Here is a 23,891-nt window from a genome sequence, read left to right as displayed (position 1 = left end):
CGATGCCCGAATGCACTCCCTATCGACTCCGGAACTCCAGCTCATGAGAGCCGGAAGCAGAGTTGACGGGGGAGCAGCAGCGGTCGACTCGCCGCCATCCTCACGGCCTTGTAAGTTGACCTAAGATACGTTATTCGCGTTGCTGAAGTTGCGTATCTTAGGTCGACCTCCCCCCACTCCACTGTAGACCAGGGCTATGTGGCCTTAAGCTTTACACAATAAGGGCCTGATCCAAAGCACATTGAAGTTAATGGAAAGGCTCCTACTGGCTTTAGCAGGCATTGTTTCAGCCTAACCAAGCTCTAACTGGTATGTTCATGGCGTACACACAGAACAGTTAGGGAAAAACATTAATACTCCTGCTGAAAGGCTGCAGCATAACACCTCTTTATTTCTTAAAATTCAGAATGATTAACACACAAGAACCCCAAAACAGAGAAAAACAAAAGCAGGCTGCTCCCTCAATCAAAGATTCACAATTCATCCCACATTACTCTAGGGTAGCTGCCTGCTGCTAGGCTTCCTCAGAGAGCCCCCAGCTGGCGAGCTATTAGAATTTAAAATCATAGATCACAATTTTAACACAATTTTCAATAAACAACAGTAGCTATTTTTTTTTAGTGCTGACATGTAATTAATGAAAATAAACCCATGCTGCTAATTTAACAAATGTGTCATATGGGACAAACAGAGAAAAATCAGGACAGAATTCACTGTACATTAAAAGTACAGTCAAATCTCTATTTTCTTAGTTATACAGCTAATCGCTTATATTAATATTTTCCTTTTTCAGCAGAAGTAGTCCATGGAAGTAATTCTTATTATGTCACCTAGGAGAAAGACAGGTACAAAATGAAAGAGAAACAACGCTTCAACAACCTTTTAATCTGTAAGGTGCCTCACAATCTTTTTGTCAGAACCTATATGTTTCCAGTTTGTTAAAATATTCCCCATAGCAATGGCCAATCATGCGCACAAATTGTAGTCTAGGATATGGAGAACACTGTACAAAGAGCAGCTGTCTGGAATGAATAATAGTACAAGATGATGTCTGGAAGTTAGCTGCTACCATTAAAAAAACAAAAGCACAGGTAAAAAAAATAAATTATGGATGATAAATTCAAGCCATGCAAGGACAATTCAAATAACCTGATCCCCTGGTGAGTATCTGAGCAATTCAAAAAATAAATTATTCCAGATTAGTTCTTCTCTACCAGTTTGATGCAGCACACAAAATACCTGACTGGATCTTTTTAATATTTTACACTCAGTTACACCAAAGATATATTGCACATTCACCTGCCATAGCATAAAGGGCTAATTTGATGTGTGTAGTTCAGGACAAGTTTAATAAAGATTAATATTACCTGTGTGACATTTCTTAACAATCATAAAATAATAGCAATGAGTTGGGAAATGGAAGTTCCAGCTAGAGAACATTCAGTTCACATGAGATTTACCATTACCTGAGAGCACTGAGGTAATCCCCACCAGGCGGGGAACTATGGGGTGGTGTTAAACTGGTTTCTACTGACTTCAGAAAGGACTACGAATGGGTTTTGATGTTCACATTTGGGTTCAGGGGCTTGGCACTGTGCTTTGCTTCTATTTGGTATAGATATTCAGAAATAACAGGATTTTAAAATCACACATCCGAGGAAAGCAGATTACAAAATGCAGTGTGGGTCTGACATTCTATATCTGGTAAAGCCTGAGATGTGGTATACATCACTATTCACAGGCTATACTAAAGCTAAGACAGGACTTTAGCCAGATGGTATTGTCTCTGGATGGGAAGCACAGTAAGGGCCCAGTGGTGATGAGTGAACTCAGCTGTATTGAGAAAGCATTGCACTGCCAGGGTTCCATCCCCAGCACGGATCTGCCTGTAGAACACACTACAGTGAAAACTACTATGTTCCTTTCCTTTGCACCAGGTAGTTCAATCACCTTTTTCTCACTCCTGCCCCCCACAACATTCTTCCCAGCAACTAGAACTGCCCAATGGCATTAATCAAGCAGCACAGCAAAAGTATTAAATAAAAAGTGCTACAGCCCACACCCTAGACAGCAAGTGTGAAAAATCAGGACGGAGGGGGGGCGGAGGGGGGGGTTATAGGAGCCTATATAAGAAAAAGACCCAAAAATCAGGACTGTCCCTATAAAATTGGGACATCTTGTCACCCTGCCACACCCTATCTGAGTGGAAATCGCCACCACTGCAGCCCAACCAGATCTCTGACTGGCAGTCCGTGTTCCCACTATATTAATCCTGCTCATTACTGACTGCCAAAGGCTGTCCCTCCATAACTAAATCCTTCAGAGCCATCAATTTCTGTATTAATTAAAAGGAGTACTTGTGGCACCTTAGAGACTAGCTCATGAAAGCTTATGCTCAAATAAATTGGTTAGTCTCTAAGGTGCCACAAGTACTCCTTTTCTTTTTGTGAATACAGACTAACACGGCTGTTACTCTGAAACTGTATTAATTAATGGTATGATAGGATGATGTGTCCCTTTAAGGCCACCATAGTGTTGAATCCTGATAACTTCAGCAGAGCTGGAAATGATGTGTCCCTTTAAGGCTACCATTGCTAGATCTTTGTCTGCAAAGAAAGAGCTTTTACTTGTAGGGGGCTGGGTGTATGTGAGTATGTATCTGGTTGTACTTCCACAAGATAATCCGTGTGGTACCCAAATAAACTTAACATTTAGGTTCTGAAACAGACTTTAAAACAGGAGGAAACAAAGGGAGAAGTTAGTAATCCAATCCCTGGTACCTTTATGGATTAGTTCCAATGTAGGTCTATTTTAATTATATCGACAACCAGAGGCAAGTGCTACAGATGATTAACTGTAGGATAGCCTTCTGATGAACTGAGCTATTTATCCTGCAGAACATGTTTTTAAAATATTTTTCTCTCCAATGAGCTGAAAATCCTAGCACAGTTGATATCCATTAATTCTGCTTGAATTTTTTTTTAAAAGGACTATTTTGCACCATGGTATCCACACATAAGTTTATCATTTAAGACGCAAAGGATGCAAGAACTTGCTTAATCAACCTAGCCACTTCCAGCTGCATTGTCTAGAGGCCGTTATGCACAAAGAGTTTGAAATAACTTACAGTGTCTCATTCTAATCCAAAATGTCAAAAAGCCTAACATTAATTGGGGCCGAATTTGGCCCAATGAAATTTATTTAAGTTTTATACAGCTCTCCCCTCTCCGCCTCCCCTGAAAAATTTACATTTCAGACCTAAAATAATGGAAAGCATCTCTTCAGAGTGACTCTGAGCTAGAATGGTAGTTTCAGAGCCATTTAAGGGAGAAATACTTTCAGAAACAAGCTTTTTATGTGAACTTTCCAGACTCTGTTCAGTTACTTGAGTGAAACATGTTGTACACCATAGAAAAGTGTATTGTACTGTATTATATATTTGGACAGATATCAGTGGTAGTAAAAAAGATTAAACTTTTTTTTCCTCCTATAAGAACTTTGGACCAATAAACATTGCAAATCCACAGATGGTCTCTTTCAACCATCGTATATTATTCATTTTATATTGTTCAAATCTTGAGGCAAATTTGGCAAAATTGAGGCAAATTTTCCATTCTTAAGTCTGGACATGAATGGACATTTTATCTTAATGAAAAGTGAATAAAGATTTCAGGATGTGGAACATTTCTGAATAAATATCATACACTATAGCCAAAAGTCTATAGATTTTACTCTAGATCCTGAATAAAATCTTAGTGTCACACTTTAGAAATGCATAAAACCATAAGTATTTTATGATGGTATTGTTCCACAAGTCACTCGTGCAAAGATCTATTTATCTTTGTTAGGGCTAGAGATTTTCCTCCCATTTATAGCATTTGGCATCTTTGTAGTAACTACTCCTTAGGCTCTAGTGTAAAATGCAAAGCCATTATTACTCCATATTAATTAGCTGATAGGAAGTGCTCATGAGACACTTTGGTCAGACTGCATTGCTCCATCCGTGTTCACTATGAGACACTTTGGTCAGACTTCCATTGCCCCATCCGTGTTCACTCACATGTCTGATCGCTTTCTATGTAATGTATCGCCTGAGCAAGAGGACCATTTCTGATGCACATACATAATGTAACTGTACTGAAGTTATCACAAAATGATGAAGTAGTCTTTATGAGTCTGTTTAAGAATTCTGAAGTGCTGTAACTTTCCTTTTGTTTTTCTTTAAGGCTCTTCTTTTAAAAACAAATGAACAAACCAGAACACATCAGGCCTGAAGTCCAAAATATCTATGATCACACTCTTTCTAAATGACCAGTGAGTGTACTACAGATCATGACAACATTTGTGCACTACATTTGGCCTTGTCTACTCTGAATTATTTTGGGAAATCACCCACCATGGCACTATAAAAGCAACATGTGAACACTGGACAGGGGACTGGCATTTTTAGCATGGTAATCTGAGCAAAGTTAGTAGTAAGGATGCTGATACTCCATCAACACTACAGTTAACATGCTGCTACCTCCAGTACAGCTGGTACCAGTGATAATGGAAAGATGGGAGATTTCCATTGACTTCAATGAGCTTTGGAGCTGGCCCTTCTGTGGGCTTAATGCAACCCCACTTCATGAAACCCTCATCTTTGTCCAGATAGGAACCAATTTTCAAGCTCCCTTACTTTTACAAAATGGAACTCAGCTCAAAAGCACCCCCTAAAACTCACACCAATGTACAAATATCCTAACTGGAACAAATTCAAACAAATGTTTTTAGCAATTTCTCATCTTTATTTGGGAAAATGTGGACTAGTCAAATACTTTCAATTCTCTACTTTCATCAATAGGTGGCAGTAGTGATATCTATATTTGTAAAGTATTGTATTTCAATACTTGATTGAATGATTAATTTAATGATTGTATTTCAATCATATTTGCTTGCAGATCCAATATGATTTTATTGCAGATTTGATTAAACTTTGCATCATAGCAGTGAAAACAGATACAGATTGCAATACAACATGACACCAGCCCCATGAAAGTTTTCTAATGCTACACGGGCTTGATCCAGAAAAGAGGTGAGCACAACCACAGGGTACTGCTGAGCACAGTCAGCTCCCATTGTGTTCAGTGGGAGTTGAGGGTGCTCACCGCTCAGGGGGAGTTCTCAACACCTCTCAGGAAGGCACTGTGAAGGTTCCAACACTGCTAGTACTAATAAGCTGACCAAACAATGGAAGACTGAACCCTCCATTATGGGCTGAAAGGCTCTGTGAGGAGGAGTTCCCTAGAGTTCACTCTGATTGTTGTGTTAGACATTTTGGTTACAGACAGGATCTACAAAGCAGGCGTACAAAATCAGGCAACTATTATGTATCAAGATTTTTAAGACCATAAGAACAGCCATAGTGGGTCAGACCAATGGTCCATCTAGCCCAGTATCCTGTCTTCTGACAGTGGCCAATGCCAGGTGCTTCAGAGAGAATGACCAGAACAGGTCATCATCAAGTGATCTGTCCCCTGTGCCCATTCCCAGCTTCTGGCAAACAGAGACTAGGGACACTTCAGAGCATGGTTTTGCATCCCTGCCCATCCTGGCTATTAGCCATTGATAGACCTATTCTCCATGAACTTATCTAGTCCTTTTTTGCATCCTGTTATAGATTTGCAAAAGCAACTATGAATGCCTCCATTTTTGACTGCCCAACTCAAGACATCTTAAGTTGCCTAATTTTCATAAAGCACTGTGTTACACCCAATGAGAAGCAGGGCCCTTTATGCTTTCTCAGGTTGGGCTCCCAAAAACGGGAGTGACCCAAAGCTTCTAGTCATTTTAGAAAACCTTGGCCATTCTCTAAGAAACACTTTCTATGGAGCATTAATGCATGCTGCACTTAATACTGAATGCAAAATATAAATGAATGCAAAGATGAGATTTTTACCACCACCAAAGTTGGGACACTTACTGATAGATCCCACGGTCACTATAATACTGCTTCCTTGTACATTCCAAAGGAATCTTAGTTTACAGAATGGCACTCTTTTTAGAAGATTTATGCTGGTCCCTAGCAGAGTATGCCTTATGTTAATTCCTGCAATGCATAATTCATCATTACAATAAATGGTGACTGATCAGCCACTTTAGCTAGGTTGTAACCATCAGGCATGATATGTCTGGTTCATCCTAACAGATTTCAGTTATGCCCACTAGGTTATAATCAGACTGGAAAAAAAATTTTAAACTTTTCTTTTTTAAAAAATCTGTGCATGGAAGAAAACTGCAGGGATTTCCCCCAATGTTGGAGAGATTTTATATGGTTTTATTGGAGAACTTTTTACAGTTTTTGATGAGAATTTTGAAATGCATTACAATGGCCTCTCAAATACTGATATAATCACAGTTGATAGCGCCGTAATCTTTTCAGCTTCCTAGCTTCAAGTGTTTCTAGGACGTTCAACATGTGTGAGTACAGATTCGTACTCTTTGAGTCAATCACCTTTCAAGAACACATATAGTCTCTAATAATCATAGGAAACATAGCTCACTGGAACCATAGGAAACATAGCTCACTGGAACCAGATGATAGGTTGGCATTGGAGAATACAGCAGCTGATACGGCAGAAAAGAATACCTTTGTCAGATGAGAGTTGCCTCTCTAAGGTGCCACAAGTACTCCTTTTCTTAGAGCTCATGTAGCATCTCTGAAGACTAAGAATAAAGTTGCCACCAAAGCAGATGAAGAGATCAGCAAGTCTCCTATCAACAAACACACAAGTATCACTGGATCCTTCTACATACAAAGTGGACAAAATGGGCCAGGTCCTTTTCTCACTTATACCTGTGCAAATGCATATACAAGTGTAACTGAGAACAGAATTTGATCCCATGAACATTGTCCTGTGTAAGTGGTCTAAAAGAAGGGCAGAAGGAGCTCATCATTATTGACTTTGCTTTATCAATCAGGAAAAAGTGTAGTGTTTCATTCTGAATGACAGAATGCACGTATGTTTTTGGCTTCCTGCCAAGAATGCCCTATTTCCCGCATTGTCAAGTTTCACCCTAGACACAGTCAACTCTAGAGCCCCAAAGAGCCTAACTGACATGGAAGGATAACGTCACAAAGAGGCAGGTTGTTTGAAAAGATATCTCTATTGCTATATTTTAGTTGAAACTCGGGAACAAAGATACCATCTAATGACTGAAATGGGTGACTAAGGATTTTGAGGTGGCAGACAATGATTCTGACTGGGACTGTGCTTCTTTTCAAGGAGACAATTATTCTAGTCTGATATGTAAATTATTTTTGCGTGAAACACAGAGATAGGTATTCCTTAATAATTCTATTTCTTCAGTGTTAGATCTTCTAAAATGTAACTTTTTGACATGAAATCTTCCTCCCCAAATCAAGTATTAAATAGTCATGGTGCAGATTAAGATTAAAGGGTATTGGCTAGAAAAGCACATCTTTGTCCATATATTCATAAGTTTTAGCTTCATGTGCACAGCCCTTTTATGGGAGATGGGGAAATGGGCTACAAATTTAAATTAGTGTGGAACTCTGTGAGAGTCTGGGTCTGTGTGTAGGTTTTGAAGAAGAGTTGAAAGAGCACCCTACATGGAAAATTCTGCGGGGCTAGTGCCGAAAGTTAAAACTAGGCAGAGTTGCAGAGTTTTATAGCTGAAACTCTTAAAGCCAGAACTGTAGATGACTAAAGCACTTAATTAGCACAATAGCTTGGAAGTGTGGCATTGCTGAAGATAACTTTTTACCCCAGCTTGTCTCGCTAAAATAACTATATTATTAACAGTCATTGACTTTCTTTCAGAAGAGAGGCCTGTTGTTCCTTGAGTAAACATGTTGATCAGCTCTTCTTTACAGAGGGCAATCTCTCAATGTCTGCAGTAAGCAACTTGAGAAGCAATGTACCAAATCTAGGAGTGCATTTCTCACATCAGTACCTGCTCCATGATTACCTAAGAGAGAAAATTTCCTCTGACAGTGCTTCCTTCTTCTCTGTATTAAGTCCTACATAGAATACGCATGATGAAAAAGACTGGATGAGAATTCTTCAAAGGTACAGATTAAGGGTGTGTGAATTGTTCAATATGAACTGCAAAACTATTCAAAATCATCCTGGCCTTGAGTTAAAACAACTCTGTTCATCTGTTCAAATGCATGCCCACGATAGTGAAAAGCATCTGAAAGTGAGTAGGCACAGTTACTTTTTCTTCTTTTTCCAGCTGCCCCTAGTCAGAGTCCCTCATATTCTCTCCAGTCACAGTTCCCCCTGCCATCACCCCCACTCAATATTCCCCTATTTGCCCCTCAGTTCTGCCTCAGCAATTAGGTTCCCCCAGCCTCCCTATTATCTCTTCAGCTATACCCCATTCTAGTTACTCCTACTTTCCCATTCTCAACAGCTTTCCCACTAACTCCTTTGAGCAATCCTACTCTCCCCAGCCTCTCTCATTCAGCATTCCCATTCATGCACACCCTGCTCTTACCTGCCTCCCAAGACTTTGTGCAGGAATTGCTCTCGGTACAGTCAGAGGCCCTCCCGTACATCCACATTCAGCATCCACTCACTCTCCACAGATGCCTCCACTTCCCATTCTCTTACCAGCTCCCTTCATCATCATTCCCCTCACTTCTTCCCCAGCTGGCTCACCATTTACACTTCCCCCATTCTCATCCCAACCCCTTCTGCAGTCAGAGTTGTCTCCTCTTTCTTCAGTCCCCCAAGTTAGAGTCCCCTTTCTCTCACCACCAAATCCTTAATTTGCCTCTTGCTGCTGGCTTCCCTGAGAGCTGCTGGGGCTCAAACACCTCTGAAAATCAGGCCACTTTTATTTAGGAGCCTAACTTTAGGTACCCAGCATTTGGCATTTTTGGCCATTTTGTTTTTTCAGACACTGCAAAAGAAGTATGATACTTTTTTGCTATATTGGTTATCGTGTTCTCTCATTATTCCTACCATTCTTCGTTGTTCCAATTCTGATGCAAGTTATTCGGCATTTATCAGAGACATAAAAAGTGATGGTATTATTTTAAATAACTTTACTATTTTTAATAAACTGATAGTGTGCTTATGACTAGAGAACAACATGCTTCCTGCCTGAAGGTGTTTGCAGTCTCATTTGAATAAGACAGAATAAAAAGTGGTTTATACACTGGGAGTCCACATTTAAAATAAGAGAGTAGAAATTCCTTTTGTAGTAGGATCCAAGTGTTCTTCCTCCAAGGGCACCACTGAGCACTTAAACTGTACATGGAAAAATATTTTTGAGTGCTGTATGTGAGAGAGAAAGAATCACAGAAGAGAACCAGGAGCTCATTCTCCCTTTCCCCCCAATAACACATTTAGATTAATGAAATCAGGGTGAACAAATAAGAAATATTTAGATTGTTTTCACTTATTTTGAAGAGCATCGCCTTTAGTGTTTATAAGCCACAAAGCAACACCTGCATGTTCTGGGTTAAAGGATATGCTGACGTTTCAGAGTCAAAATGCACAATGACATTGAGAAGAAATAAGGCCTGATACGAGTAAGATACATAATGAAACAAACTAACTGCCCCCCAAAACAAAACAAAATGCAGCCCGTTTCTATTTATTTACCATTATCACCACTATTATAGTGTAAGGGCCTGATTTTGTTCACATTGTAATGGACCACTATTCCCACTCTATTTTATTTACTAGGCTTTAGTTCATCAAAATTATTAATTATTGTTCACTGGGTGCTGAGAATAATCCCTCTGCTGTTCCAACATCAAGTAAAACACAATTTTACTTCAGTGTGCCTACAGACTAAGGCCTAAATTTTAAACATGTGACCATCATTAAGAATCTGCATTGTCCGCATATTAACTTCAAGTTAGACATGTGATTAAATGACTTATTGTATCACTTGAAGTCACGCAGAAAGCTTCATTCATTCCAACTAATGCAGGGACCTATAAATTGCACCTCCTGGAGCCAGCAGGAAATTCTCCCCTGGACTGACAGTAGGTTGCGTTTGCACATCTGGAACATGCTGACACTGGCTAGGGGGACTCACATTCAGAATCAGAAACATCTAACTGCAGCGGTGCTTCATGCGGGAAAACTACATTGCTGTTAGAATTGAAATTAATGGAGGCCATAGAAATATTTGAAAGCTGCCACCTAGAGAACTCCCAGAAGGCATATGAGAATAAAGGGGAAATAATGGCGCTTCAGAAAGAGAACTCTTGAAAAATAAATACAAAATCAATCACATTTCGCACATAAAGCTCTCTGAGTCAATCAATAGCATGACTCATATTTTGACTCTCCCCCTCTCTCTCACTCTCCATACATCCAGCTAAGTCAGAAGTTACACAGCTCATGCCAAGCTCTTCTGGACTCTCACAAAACTGTCTTGGAATCTGCTGAATACATTTATGAGTGAAGGACAAGTTTAAACTGATGCTGTCCTTTAAGAAAATTCCTTCCACCTCATCAGCTACACAGGTGGCTCAATGCTACAATAGTGGGTGTCTGTGAAATATCTATAGTAAGATAGTATACAATGTTATTATAGCCATGTTGGTCCCAGATTATTAGAGACAAGGTGGGTGAGGTAATATCTTTTATTGGCCCAACTTCTGTTGGTGAGAGAGACAACCATTCGAGCTTACCCAGAGCTCTTCTTCATGTCTAAGAAGAGCTCTGTGTAAGCTGCAAAGCTTGTCTCTCTCACCAACAGAAATTGGGCCAATAAAAGATATTACCTCACCCACCTTGTCTCTCTACAGTAAGATAGCTCAATAGACAAAAGAATTCCTGCAATCACAAAAATTCCACAAAAATCTGCATTTTCTCATCTTCACTTATTGCTAGTCTGACAGTATTAAAAAAAGCTTTCACTATAAAGAAATCCTCAAGAGAAATAATAGGAACCCCCAAAGAGACACTCACAGTAGCTGCAGAGTAAGGTAATGCATTTTTCACCCACTAAAACTGAGACATGAGGTATGTGCAAATGGCCCATCTGTTGCTATTGGGTCTAGTTTATTCACACTGTATCCTTAACCAACTGCTTAAACTTTTTTATGTCTTCATCAAAAATGCAAACCAGAATAATTCAAGAATAATTAATGCAAAACTGCTCCTTTTCCCATTATTGGACAGAATGAGCCCGTATGCAGGAGATCAGAAGAGGTGCACATAGGATAGTCCAACTAGGGAAGATGAGTTCAGGAAGCTCTGAACTTCCCCCAACATGGCTGGTAGCTAAAAAACACACCTGAGTCATACAGAATACAGATAGCACTGTGAGAAACAAATGAACTAGGTAAATGACAATCTCTGTTCTTTCGTCACTGTTGAAGATTCTGGTTTGGATTTTCAAAAATGCTCTTATTGAATTCCCAGCCAACACTGCAATACATCAGGGGTAATATCAGAGCATCTACTGGAGTTACAGTAGCAGAAAAGTGATATAAGTGAGATCAACTCTGGGCCTGGAGACATGAAACGGTTTCGAGTCAGGATATAGTGTTTCATCTCTGTCAACTTATCCCAATTCATACCAAATGAAGCTGTGGAAATGATGATGTGTCACATTTTAAAACAGGAAGAGGGAAGGAAGGAGATTATATTTAATTCTATTTCCTATGTATGGACTGGAATGACAAATGTAAGAGAAAGAAGGTGGTCCAAGGGCCCTGTCAAAGAATCCAGGTGGAGGATAGGCATAGAGGAGAAGAACTCTCATACACTCCCCACTCTGCGCCACAGCAGTGAGCGAGAGGTGGTAGGCGCAGGGCCTGGAGGCTCTGGAGCCAGCAAACTAATGTAACCTACTGGTTAGTGTACGTTAGAGATTCCCCTCTGTTTCCAGTCCCCTGAGAATATGGGTAGAATCATAGAATCATAGAATATCAGGGTTGGAAGGGACCTCAGGAGGTCATCTAGTCCAACCCCCTGCTCAAAGCAGGACCAATCTCCCATTTTTGTCCCAGATCCCTAAATGGCCCCCTCAAGGATTGAACTCACAACCCTGGGTTTAGCAGGCCAAAGCTCAAACCACTGAGCTATCCCTCCCCCCTATATCCACACTGCAATAAAAACGCCCACGGCCAGCCCATGTCAGTTGACTCAGTCTCACAGGGCTCATGCTGTGGGGCTATAAAACTGCAGCACAGACATTTGGGCTCAAGCTGGTGCCTGGCCTAGGACCCCACAATGGGGGAGCATCCCAGAGCCTGGGCTCACTCCAGCCTGAGTCCAAATAATTACACTGCAACTTTCTAGCCCTACAGCTTGAGTCCCATGAGCCAGAGTCAGCTGACACAGGGCAGCTGCAAGTGGTTTTTTTTTTTTTTTTTTTTTTGCAGTGTCGACATATCCTAATAGTCTGTTATAGCCCCAGCTAGTGACCGTTAGCTCAATCTCTAGAGGCACATGTTTTAGCTGTGGCCTAGTGTATGGGCCAAAGTGGGACCTGTCATACTTGCATCAGCAGGGAGTTCTAGTCTCAGGGAATCCCTCCTGGCTATTTGTGGTCCATTTTCTAGCCTCTTTCCACCTGGTGAGTTGCACAAAGCAGTTAATCTGATTAGAGCCCAGTCTCACTAAAGTCAGCTGTTCTTGGTAAAGAGCAGCTCTTTCTTTCCCCTGCTTTACCCAGAGTTGCTGCTATCAAACCCAATCTCAAAAAGAGAAGCCAAATAAATGGAGTATAGTTTCATTTGAGCAGGCCTGAACTCTTTGGTACAAAAACATTTGGATTCCTGCCAAGACTGTTCCCTCAGCCCTACTTAGCATTGATGGGTTTGATTCTTTCCAATTGTTTTTTTCTGGACATACTCATATTTTAAGTCATAGTCACTAGTACCCTGCAGATATTTAGAAAAGTAAAAAGGGTTTTGTGGTCTTCAATTATGAGAATCATGAGAAAAAAATCCTCTAGTTTGTTGCACTGCTCCACCCAGCTTATATTTAATCCTTTCCCCATTTTCCCAACAATGAAAAAGGATAGATGTTTACTCCGATGAACTTCACTGATGGGTTCTTTATCTTGTTCCAGGACAGAAATATTTTCATGAAGCATGGAGTATAAAACAACTAATGACAGGAAGTCTGAGAATCCCGGGAGTCCACAATCCTCTAATTATAACATTATCACATACTTAAGTCTTCATTTTCCTTTTCTAAAATCATAAGTGTATTTATGTAGTTGACAACGGGAAGACAAGAGATTCAGAAAGAAAAGCAAAAACAGTAAGTAAAGATCAAAAAGGAAACCAGAAAAAAGACCACATAATAGTAGCTCACTTTGCAAGTGACTGTGGAATGGATGTATAAGAATATTATTTAGCACTAATATAGCTCTTTTATCTTCAAGGACCAAATCATGACTACACCTACTTGGGTGTTTCGTAATATACAGAACAATAGCCTCTCAAATAAGAGGCATGTATTATGGAACAGCTACAATTACAAACATAGCTTGAGTTCCAGTTTTGTCTCCCTTTTTTTTTAAAAAACCAATGACCACACCCTGTCTTCATGTCTATGCGGCACACAGAGACAGCTGGTGGCTGAACAATATACTGCAAATAAACATTTCATTATAAAGTGTGGAGCAGTGGCATAGGGAATTGCAGAAAGTGCCTTCGCTTCCTCGCCTCCCTGTGCGGAGTTCAGACACAATCTTCATTCTTGCACTTTCAGGATGTAAGGAACAAAGGAGTCTACTACCAACAGCAGCACTTGATTCCCCAAAAAGGTATGGATAGATGAGGTGTGAAAGTGGGTCCTTCTCTTTCCCCTTCTCAATACCAGAGCAGAGTTGACCCCAGCAATGACCACTGGTGTGAATGGTCTTTTTCCTCACAGAGATATGCATGGAGCACCTCAGGACACCTCAGAGAATCCTATCATTGATACATACAACTGCTGATTTTATCAATTGAATCTATGCTGTAGATACCCAGACTTCAATATTATTTCCCACCAAACTTTGTTAAAGGGACGTAAGTCATCTAGCGAATCATATGATAACACAAAGGGTTTGGGGCTGTTTTACAGCTTCAAAATGAATAACTAATGATAACTAACAATAAAACTAGAACTCATTTGCATGGGTGAAAAACTCAATTCAAATGGTGAAATTTATGATTTCTGAATATAAATAATTTCTTATTCCTTTAAAAGGTACCATTTGAGATTTCATTTTTCTATGCCAAGAATTACATTCTTTTTTGTCAGTACTGGGCTTACAAATGCTCAGTATTTTTTCTGCTATATTTTTAACTACCACTTACACTTTAAGTGGATAATTTTATACAGGAATTACTCTACTTGGGAGTTTATAATATTGGCATATTATTTTTGGAGCCCTAAGTAAAAGTCTGCATAAAAGATAGAAGCTGTAAAGGCATAGAAATGTTACATAACTTTACAGAATTGTTGGTATAATCACTCTCTGAATGGGTCACCAGTAGCATAGAACTTGTGAACTTTTGCATTGCAGCATAGATCTTTGCCATTTGAACTAAAAGAATAACTCCTGAAGTTAGTAGCAATGGTAAGCTGTTATCTGGTAGTGGAGTGGCCACAAGAGGGAGTCACACACTTTGCGAGTGTGTCACACTGGCAGCTGTATAACCTCCCATGATCTCTTCACTACCACCCATGATCATAACAGATTTACTGTTTTCTGTCAAAAGTGGAACTTTCAGCAGTGCCAATCAAAATGGTGAGGACAATAAAATCACGAGATGGGTAGGGTAGGCGAGAGAAAACAAATGCATCACACACAAAAATCACAGCAGATGGACCATTTAGTGCTTTACACTACAATACTGCTGGAAGGCTATTGTAATTTTCTTTCCAGGTATCTGTCACATCCAGCCACAGTGTGGAACAGCCAAGTGATGATAAAATTGTAAAGGCAACACAGTTAACTGAGGGCCATAAAAACCACTTACCCCAATGAGAGAGAAAAATGTAATTCTATCAACATGGCATGTGTTACAAATAAAGCATCTATAGAATTATGGCCCTAACATTCCTCAGAGCTAAGCCTCTATCTGCAAAAGCACCCAGGATTCAACTCTTCAAGTAAACATGGTAAGAAATAGCTGGCTGAAAATACACAGCTCAAGTTACTCAGACTGAAATTGTGTAGCATATTAGGCAACTGCTGGTGGGTTTTGTTAAAATCTACGAGCAACAAAGCTTGTGAGGGGAGAGAAGGTGTGTTGGTCATGCCTGAAATAATACTAATTTATTCAATCTTTAATTGGCCAAATAGATTATTTATTAATACTTTTCATCTGGCACTAGCCACAGTATAAAGGACCTAGTCATACAGTCTTAGAATCATAGAATCATAGAATATCAGGGTTGGAAGGGACCCCAGAAGGTCATCTAGTCCAATCCCCTGCTTGAAGCAGGACCAATTCCCAGTTAAACCATCCCAGCCAGGGCTTTGTCAAGCCTGACCTTAAAAACCTCTAAGGAAGGAGATTCTACCACCTCCCTAGGTAACGCATTCCAGTGTTTCACCACCCTCATAGTGAAAAAGTTTTTCCTAATATCCAATCTAAACCTCCCCCACTGCAACTTGAGACCATTACTCCTCGTTCTGTCATCTGCTACCATTGAGAATAGTCTAGAGCCATCCTCTTTGGAACCCCCTTTCAGGTAGTTGAAAGCAGCTATCAAATCCCCCCTCATTCTTCTCTTCTGCAGGCTAAACAATCCCAGCTCCCTCAGCCTCTCCTCATAAGTCATGTGTTCTAGACCCCTAATCATTTTTGTTGCCCTTCGCTGGACTCTCTCCAATTTATCTTGAAGCTTAATATCAGTGAGGAAAGACGTCAGGATTCGATCCAACATGTGGGAGTGAGGAAAACCATGCAAGTTAGCAGAAGATGCCTGTCTCTGTTCTATGGCTCTGGTGGTCTGTGGGAAATGATTGTACAGACAGCTCTTACCAAATCACTGTACCCAAAGAAAACATTTTACCGTGCTCTAAATTCCAGCAAGACTGTGCAAAATGAGTGTGAGTTAAAGTGAAAGGTTATTAAGTGCCCAGATGAGTTAAACTATATAGTTTACATGTCAGAGTGAGGATGGGGGCCAAGTATAGACTGTAAAGCAGAAAATGCTGATGAGGTTAGAATTTTTTTTAAATTACTATTTAAAACACTAGTTAAACATCTATACAAAGGCAGACATCTCTGGCAGAACTATAAGCAAGATATCTTGTATAGCACTCACGGTTGTGCGATATTAAATAACACCTCTCTTATCCTGAAGATTTATTTTGCAGGGTTGTGCATGCAAAACACTTATTGTGACAGGTGGCTTGGAGGGCTAGGCAGCCTAGTGGTTAGAGTGCTTTGCTCTCAGCCCTCTGCTTGGTTAAGGAGCCTCAATCTTTAAGGCCAAGGAAGGTAGGGGGACCTTGGCCCTCCCTCTCTATTGGGTCCCATCCCAGGGTCCTGCATATATCAACTGGGGGGGTGGGTCCCTCCCGGGCCCTATGTATGTCAACTGGGGTGATGGGTCCCTCCCAGCAGGGAGAGAAAATCAGTTGCCCTGGGCTATTTTCTACCAGACTCTTCAGTTTGGGGTGTGGCGCCAATTTGCTAGGTGGCTTGCTTCCTGTAGGGTCCACTCTTGGGTCTTGGACGGCACCAGGCTCCTTCAGCAACACCAGTTGCTGAGGGCGAGCCTCACAATGTCTCTGGGGTTCACTCAGTTACCTCAGGTGCTGGAAGCTCCTTTGCAGTCTCTCTTGGCTGAAGAGACAGTGCTTACTCCCAGATGGCTGCCATGGCTGGCAGGTTAGCACTCCTTCCCCTCAGGTAGGGAGACAATTAGCTCCTGCCTAGGGTGACCATACATCCCATTTCGTCTGGGACAGTCCCTTTTTTGAGCCCTGTCCCAGCCATCCTGACTTCCCCGCCACCCAAAATGGGCATTTGTCCCATTTGCTCTTGCCAACTTGATCAGTTGGCAAGAGCAAACGGGACGAATGCCCACTTTTGTCGGGGGGCAAGCAGCAAAACCAGCCCTGTGCAGGGTGGGAGGCAGGGCTTGGGTGGGGCACAGGCAAGGCTCAAGCGAGCAGCAATGCCACTGTCAGCCCCGCACAGAGGGGGAGGCAGAGTTCGGGTGGGGGGCAGGCAGGGCATGAGAAGCAGCAAGGCCAGGCCCGCATGGGGCTTGGGGCTTGGGTGAGCAGCTCGGGCCAGCCCCCCGTGGTGTCCTATTTTCCTTTTGGGAAATATGGTCACCCTACTCCTGCTTCTTCACCAGTCAGCTCTGAACTGAGCCAGGTTCTCTCCTTTTCTCCCTCCTCCAGGCCTGGCATCAGCTGCAGGTAAAATGGGGTGGGGCTGTCTGGGCCCAAAGGCTCTTTTTAACCCCTGCTGTACTGGCTGGCAGTTTCTCTGCTTCATCACAGTTATGCTGAAATATGTATGAATAACAGAAAGTGAGGATTGACACAGATATACTCTGACATTAGCCCTGCATGGAGCCACAATGGGATAGCCACACTTCTCAAGGAGATGGCTACAAGAACAGAACTTCTGTTGCTCACAGCGAGAATTGAATCAGGCACCACTTCCACATTAGTTCATACTTTCCTGGTCCCTCCATATCAGATCATCAGGAGGGATACGATAACCAGAGTGCTATGGCAAAATTCCAGCTTGCTGATTGACATTTAACAACCATCAGCCAATTAGTATATAGTCATTCACATAATGTATGGTTATTTCAAAATAGCTTGAGAGTAGTTACACAATAGCTTTAGAGTAGTTACCAATCAAGGTGCTGGGAACTGAATACCTATGGAGGGGCAGGAGGTGCATTGTATAGTTTTCCAATAGCTACTGTACAATACGTGTGTACTATGTTTGGCTGAGAAATATTAATTTTGGCAAAACAAGAGATAACAATATAGCAAAATACAATTCCTATAAAAATGTATTTTACTAACTGTCCACAGGAAAAATTTATTAAAACTCTATAAAGTTCACAGAGAAGCTGAATAGGAATTAGTGTGTTTCTATAAAGTATGGTAGATAAGAACATAAGTATGGACATTTTCTGTGGAACTGCATCTCAGTTTCAAGCTTGCACACAAAGGAGAAATGCTCAACAATTTCTTCTTCATCAAGGAGCATTCCTTAAGTCATAGAAATAGACTATGCTGAGCTGTACTTTAGAAGCATTCACTGTGAATGCAAAATGTGTGCAAAATTTATAGAAATCTACAAAAAAAATATGCAGAAGATGGAAAAGTTCAGAGAATTCCCGCAACATTCATCCAAATGTAACCTGCAAAAAAATCAACAGCTACAAAGCTTATTTCAATTTTGTTTTGTGTGGTTGCCATAATACAGAATAAGCCTTTTACTCCTGCCCGAGCTTAGATTGGAGAAGTATCCTACCAGCTGGAATAGATAGGATATGATTCCGCCCTCTCCATGTTGAGTCAGAATGTCCTTGTAATCAGCTTTCTCATACACAGCACAAGGGAGTACTAGTGGGTGGACAGGATGACAGGTCTCAATTAATTTGTTTAGAAGAACCTATTTATATTGATTACTGTCAACCCCATTGCATGAACAGTTTCAGTTTGGCCTCTGGAATTCAGATGAAACAATTCTGGTGACGCATGAGGCCAGCTTCTCTTTCCACTTACACTAATGTAAACCAAGAGGAAGCCTACTGAATTCAATAGTATTACACCACTGTAAAACCAATGCAAGTTAGAGCAGAATCAGGCCCAGGATTTTTTTCTTCCACAGTTTGCTATTATTGCCATCACAAGGGAACCCACCTCCATGCTCAAATTAGTTTTAGAATCATTCAGGAAAAATGGAGAGATACCTGATGTGGGTCATGCTTGACAAAGAGGCATCATTAACACTGACTGGTATTGTGACTCTTTAAATAGTTTAAGAGACAGCAAACTAACAAACAGATCATTGCAGCATAGGAAATGCCACAGAGAGGGAAAGAACACAGAGCCTGTAATTTCTGCCACTCTGTTCCTTTCTATATCTTTTATTTTACTCCATGCACATTTTTAGCTGTCTGGAAACTGACAGCTAATTCCCCATCATCAGTCACTGTGATGCTCTGTTTTTTTTTCCCTGCTGACAGTTATTCTATTGATTTACAAATGTGTGTGTTCAGGAAAATTATAAGGGAATTAAGAAAAATTAAAACATGTGGCCTTCAGAGTATTGTGTCTAACATTAAATAAGCATGCATCACAGCTCTTGGATAAGAGGATAAACAAAGGGAGTATAACAAAGAAAGCGGAGTGTGGAAACAACAATATTGCAAGGCTGAGAAGAGGGGATAAACCACACCAGGGCCAAACTCAACTCCTGTTTACATTTATGCAGCAGGAACTTTGCATCTGTATCCACAGGCAAAATTTAGTTACACAAAACCAACAATGTAATAAATGAGACACATACTGTACAAGTGGAGTAAATAAATCCCAGTGTGGCTAAGTAAAGAAGTCCTCACTTGTGGCATGGTCTACACTTTCTCTCCTAATAGAATGAATGCTGTTCACTTACCTGTGAATTATTTGGTATCTCTGCAAATAATCCAGTGAAAGTGCCAGTTCACAAATATATAATTTAACAGTTCCTTCTTTAAAAGGCACATTCTGTTGTAGGTGGTAACGCAGATCCCCTCCAAGTAACAGATCTACCACCATGAACATGTCTTCTTCATCTTGAAAAGAATACCTGGAAGAAATAATTATGAAAATGAAAAAAAACCAACCAACCTGTTATTCAATTCAATTAAATTCAGTGAGTTGTTTTTGGCAAGGCAAGCTATTAAAAAAAACCAAAAAACAGCCAGACCCTTCCGTTATCTAACAGAGGTAGATCTGCCCATGGTAAGATTACAGTTTGTTTTCTCCAGTGCTACCAATACTAGCCCAACCCTGTGTTCCTTGTGCCCCCGCACCTCCTTCTGACAACAGCAGCTCCCTTGGGTGCGTAAGGAAAGCGGAATTGGGCCCATGGACGTCACCTGGCATTTTGAGTTTGAGAAACACAGATCACCACTTTTAACACTGATTTATTGCTGGGCAGTATTTAGAAAACCTTTTGGGATTTATGTATTTTAAAATGAGTATGTATCTTCTGAAGTCATAAATTGCCCTGGCAAGTATCCGGAATAAAAATAAGGCCTATAAAAACCATGCTTGGTATTTAGATAAGTGCAGTCATAAGTTGTGAATCATAGAATCATGGGGTTAGAAGGGACTGCGAAGGTCATCTAGTCTAACCCCCTGCCAAGATGCAGGGTTTATTGTGTCTAAAACATACAACACAGATGGTTATCCAGCCTCCTTTTGAAAACCTCCAGTGAAGAAGCTTCCACAACCTCCCTAGGCAGTCTGTTCCATTGTCTTACTGTTCTTACAGTTAGGAAGATTTTCCTGAGATTTAATCTAAATCTGCTATGCTGTAGTTTGAACCCATTGCCTCTTGTCCTGCTCTCTACGGCACAAAGAGAACTTTTCTCCATTTTTATGGCAGCCTTTCAAGTATCTGAGGACCTCTATCATATCCCACTTAATCTCTCTTTTCCAAACTAAACATACCTAGTTCCTTCAGCTTTTGCTCTTATTACTTGCATTCCATCCCTTTGATCTTCCTTGTCACTTGCCTCTGGATCCTTCCAGTTTCTTTACATCCTTTCTATACACTGGAGACCAAAATTGGACACAGTACTCCAACTGAGGCCTAACCAGCACTGAGCAGAGCGGTACTGTCACCTCCTGTGACTTGCATGCTATGCCTCTCTTAATGCAACCTAAAGTTGCATTTGCTTTTCTTTGCAACAGCATGACATTGCTGACTCATGCTGAGGTTGTCATCCACCACAACTCCCAGATCCTTCTCAGCAGTGCTGCCTCCAAGCCAGTTTTCCCACATTCAGTATTTGTGCATTTGTTTTTTCTTCCCTAAGTGTAGCACCTTACATTTGTCTTTGTTGAATTTCATTTTGTTGTCTTTAGACCAGTTTTCCAATTTATCGAGATCCCTCTGAATTTTAGCTCTATCTTCCAAAGTACTGGCAACCCTCCCAGCTTTGCGTCATCTGCAAACTTGATCAGTATGCTCTCTATGCCTACATCTAAGTCATTAATACAGATGTTAACAACATTCCCAGAACAGATCCCTGTGGAACCCCACTTGAGATCTCCTTCCAATCCAACATCATTCCATTAATAGTTACTCTTTGTTTGCGGTTGTTTAGCCAATTATGTATCCACTTAACGGTAGTTCTGTTGAGCCCACATGTCTCCAGTTTACTTATCAGAATATCTTTGGGACTGTGTCAAAAGCCTTGCTGAAGTCCAGGTATATTATGTCCACCACATTCCCCATATCTACCAAACCAATTACTCTGTCAAAGAAGGAAATCAAGCTGGTTTGGCATGGTTTGTTCTTGGTAAATCCATGCTGGCTGCTAGAGATTACTCCTTCATCCTCCAGGTATTCGCAAATTGAATGTTTTATACATTACTCTAGTAGCTTCCCCAGTATCCAAGTCAGGCTGACTGGTCTATAGTTTCCTGGCTCCTCCTTTTCCCCCTTTTAAAGGTGGGCACTATGTTAGCTCTTCTCCAGTCTTCCAGGCCCTCTTCTGTCATCCATGAGTTTGGAAATATTATTGACAGTGGCTCCAATATTTCTTCAGCTAATTCTTTCAGTACCCTTGGGTGAATTGCATCCAACCCTGCTGACTTGAATTCATTCAAATTGGTCTGAAGATCTCTGACATGTTCTTTGTGTATCCCAATCTGCATCCCTTCCCCTTTATTTTCTATGGTAACTTTGCTAATTGTCTGGTCATATCATTATTTGGGAGAAGACTGAAGCAAAGCAGGCTTTGAGCAGCTCTGCCTTCTATCATCTTCCGTTACCAGCTCACCTTCTCCATTGAGCAGTGGGGACACACCATCCTTTATCGTGAATTCAATCCTTGAGGGGGCCATTTAGGGATCTGGGGCAAAAATTGGAGATTGGTCCTGCTTTGAGCAGGGGGTTGGACTAGATGACCTCCTGAGGTCCCTTCCAACCCTGATATTCTATGATTCTATCTTTCTTTTTTGTCTGACATATTTGAAGAACCCCTTCCTGTTGTTTCTAACATTTCTTGCCAGCTGTAATTAATTCTTTGCCTTGGCTGTCCTGATTTTGTCCCTACGTGCTCACGCTAGTCCCATGATGACAGCAAGTTCATTGGTGACATGCCCCTCCTTTCATTTCCTGCATGCATCCCTTTTGGTGTTTAGATGGCTAAATAGCTCCTTGTGCAGCCACATTGGCCTCCTATGGCTCTTCTTATATTTCCTCTGCATCGGAATAGCTTGATGTTGAGCCTCTAGTATTACATCTTTTAGGAACTGCCAGCCCCCTTCAACTCATTTTCTTCCTTATTGGTCTTTCCATGACACCTTGCCTACTATTTCTCTGAGTCAGTTGAAATCTGCCTTTCTGAAGTCCAGAATCTGCATCCACAAGTATTACCTTGCAGGATTGGTACCTTTTATCATGTAGGTTATATTCCCCACTCTGTGTATATATCCAGCTCCCATTAAGACATATCTACCCCATATCTTGTATTATGGCCCTGAATTCACACAGCAGAGAAAATAAAACTGGGATTACACTGCCCACCATTACATATGTTCTCCATATATAATGACATTTTATAAAATGTTAAATTCTCCATGGTCACTGATTGATTTCTGATTAACCCTTTCCAAGAAGTGCTTGTGGAAAACTCCAAGGGCCAAATTCTACTCCGTCTTAAGCACTGTAGATCCAAAGGTTAGCCAGCTAACCCATATAATGTGGTTATTACCCGGACAAAGGGTAATTTCCATGGATTTCTACTTACCATGCCATTGCTATATTTTTTTTCCATCCGAAAACACTGTCAGGAACTCACTGGTTTTAATTTCTGAACAGTGTAGTTCTACAAGATGCTGTTTTCCCTCTTCCAAATGGTACAATGATGAACGGCTTATTTATTTTTTAATATAAAATAAGTCTGCTTAGATTTATCTCTGATGGAGCTACACCAGTTTACACCACCTGAGGATCTGACCCACTGACTACTAAACAACCATAGTAATATGTCTTTGACACATATTGTGTGGTGTGCAATTGTGCATGCTATCTATGGGACATCTTCAGTACTACAGTATGTTGTCCTCTAATTTCTAAGAGTCCCTAAAAATATGTTACATCTAGAAAATCTGTAGCAAAAATATGAGGCAGGGAAGTCTTTATTAGATTATTTTAATCAAACAGCTTTATACAGTCTCACTTCTATTCCCAGACTCATGCTTTGTGAAATGAGGTACTGCTTAGGGGTTGTCACATATTTAAACTCTTTCCATTCTTTTAGAGCATGATCTTCTGTTGCACTTCTGTGCATCTCCCAAAAGTTTGGTTAACATTTCAATTATTACATCTCTCTGCATCTGTCATGACTGGAAGTAGAGAGCTTAAACAGGCAGCAGAGCAAGCTGTTGCTCCAGCCTTTGAGGTAGTGTAACAGGCTATACACAACCTAGCTCTTGAAGATCCGAGTAAGGTCTCCTCACACAACCCATCCTCACCAGAGGTCAGATTCTCATCTCACCTACATTGATGTAAATCTGGTGGTAACTCCACCAACATCAACGGAATTACTCTAGATTTATGCCACTGTAGCTGAGGTCTGAGCTGAACGGATCCATGGCCCTGAGGAAGACTTGTCCGCTCACCTGAAATGTCTGAACCTGTGGACATGCTGGAAGTGGAACAGACACCACAAACTGAATCATGGGATACAGAGAGCAGC

General features: G+C 40.9%; 1 protein-coding gene across 2 annotated transcripts in view; it reads right to left on the bottom strand.

The window, feature by feature from the left end:
* STK32B (serine/threonine kinase 32B) overlaps nt 1-23,891 on the bottom strand; it is a 259,946-nt gene that overhangs the window by 86,539 nt on the left and 149,516 nt on the right. For both annotated transcript variants that reach the window (XM_084627288.1, XM_084627287.1), the window contains exon 4: nt 19,589-19,762. In XM_084627288.1, the coding sequence (XP_084483414.1) occupies nt 19,589-19,762 (174 nt within the window). The remainder of the gene's footprint in view (nt 1-19,588; nt 19,763-23,891) is intronic.

This window comes from Lepidochelys olivacea (genome assembly GCF_965140295.1).
Source record: "Lepidochelys olivacea isolate rLepOli2 genome assembly, chromosome: 4".
NCBI classification, from domain to species: Eukaryota; Metazoa; Chordata; order Testudines; family Cheloniidae; genus Lepidochelys; species Lepidochelys olivacea.
This window is presented reverse-complemented; position numbering and strand designations above follow the sequence as displayed.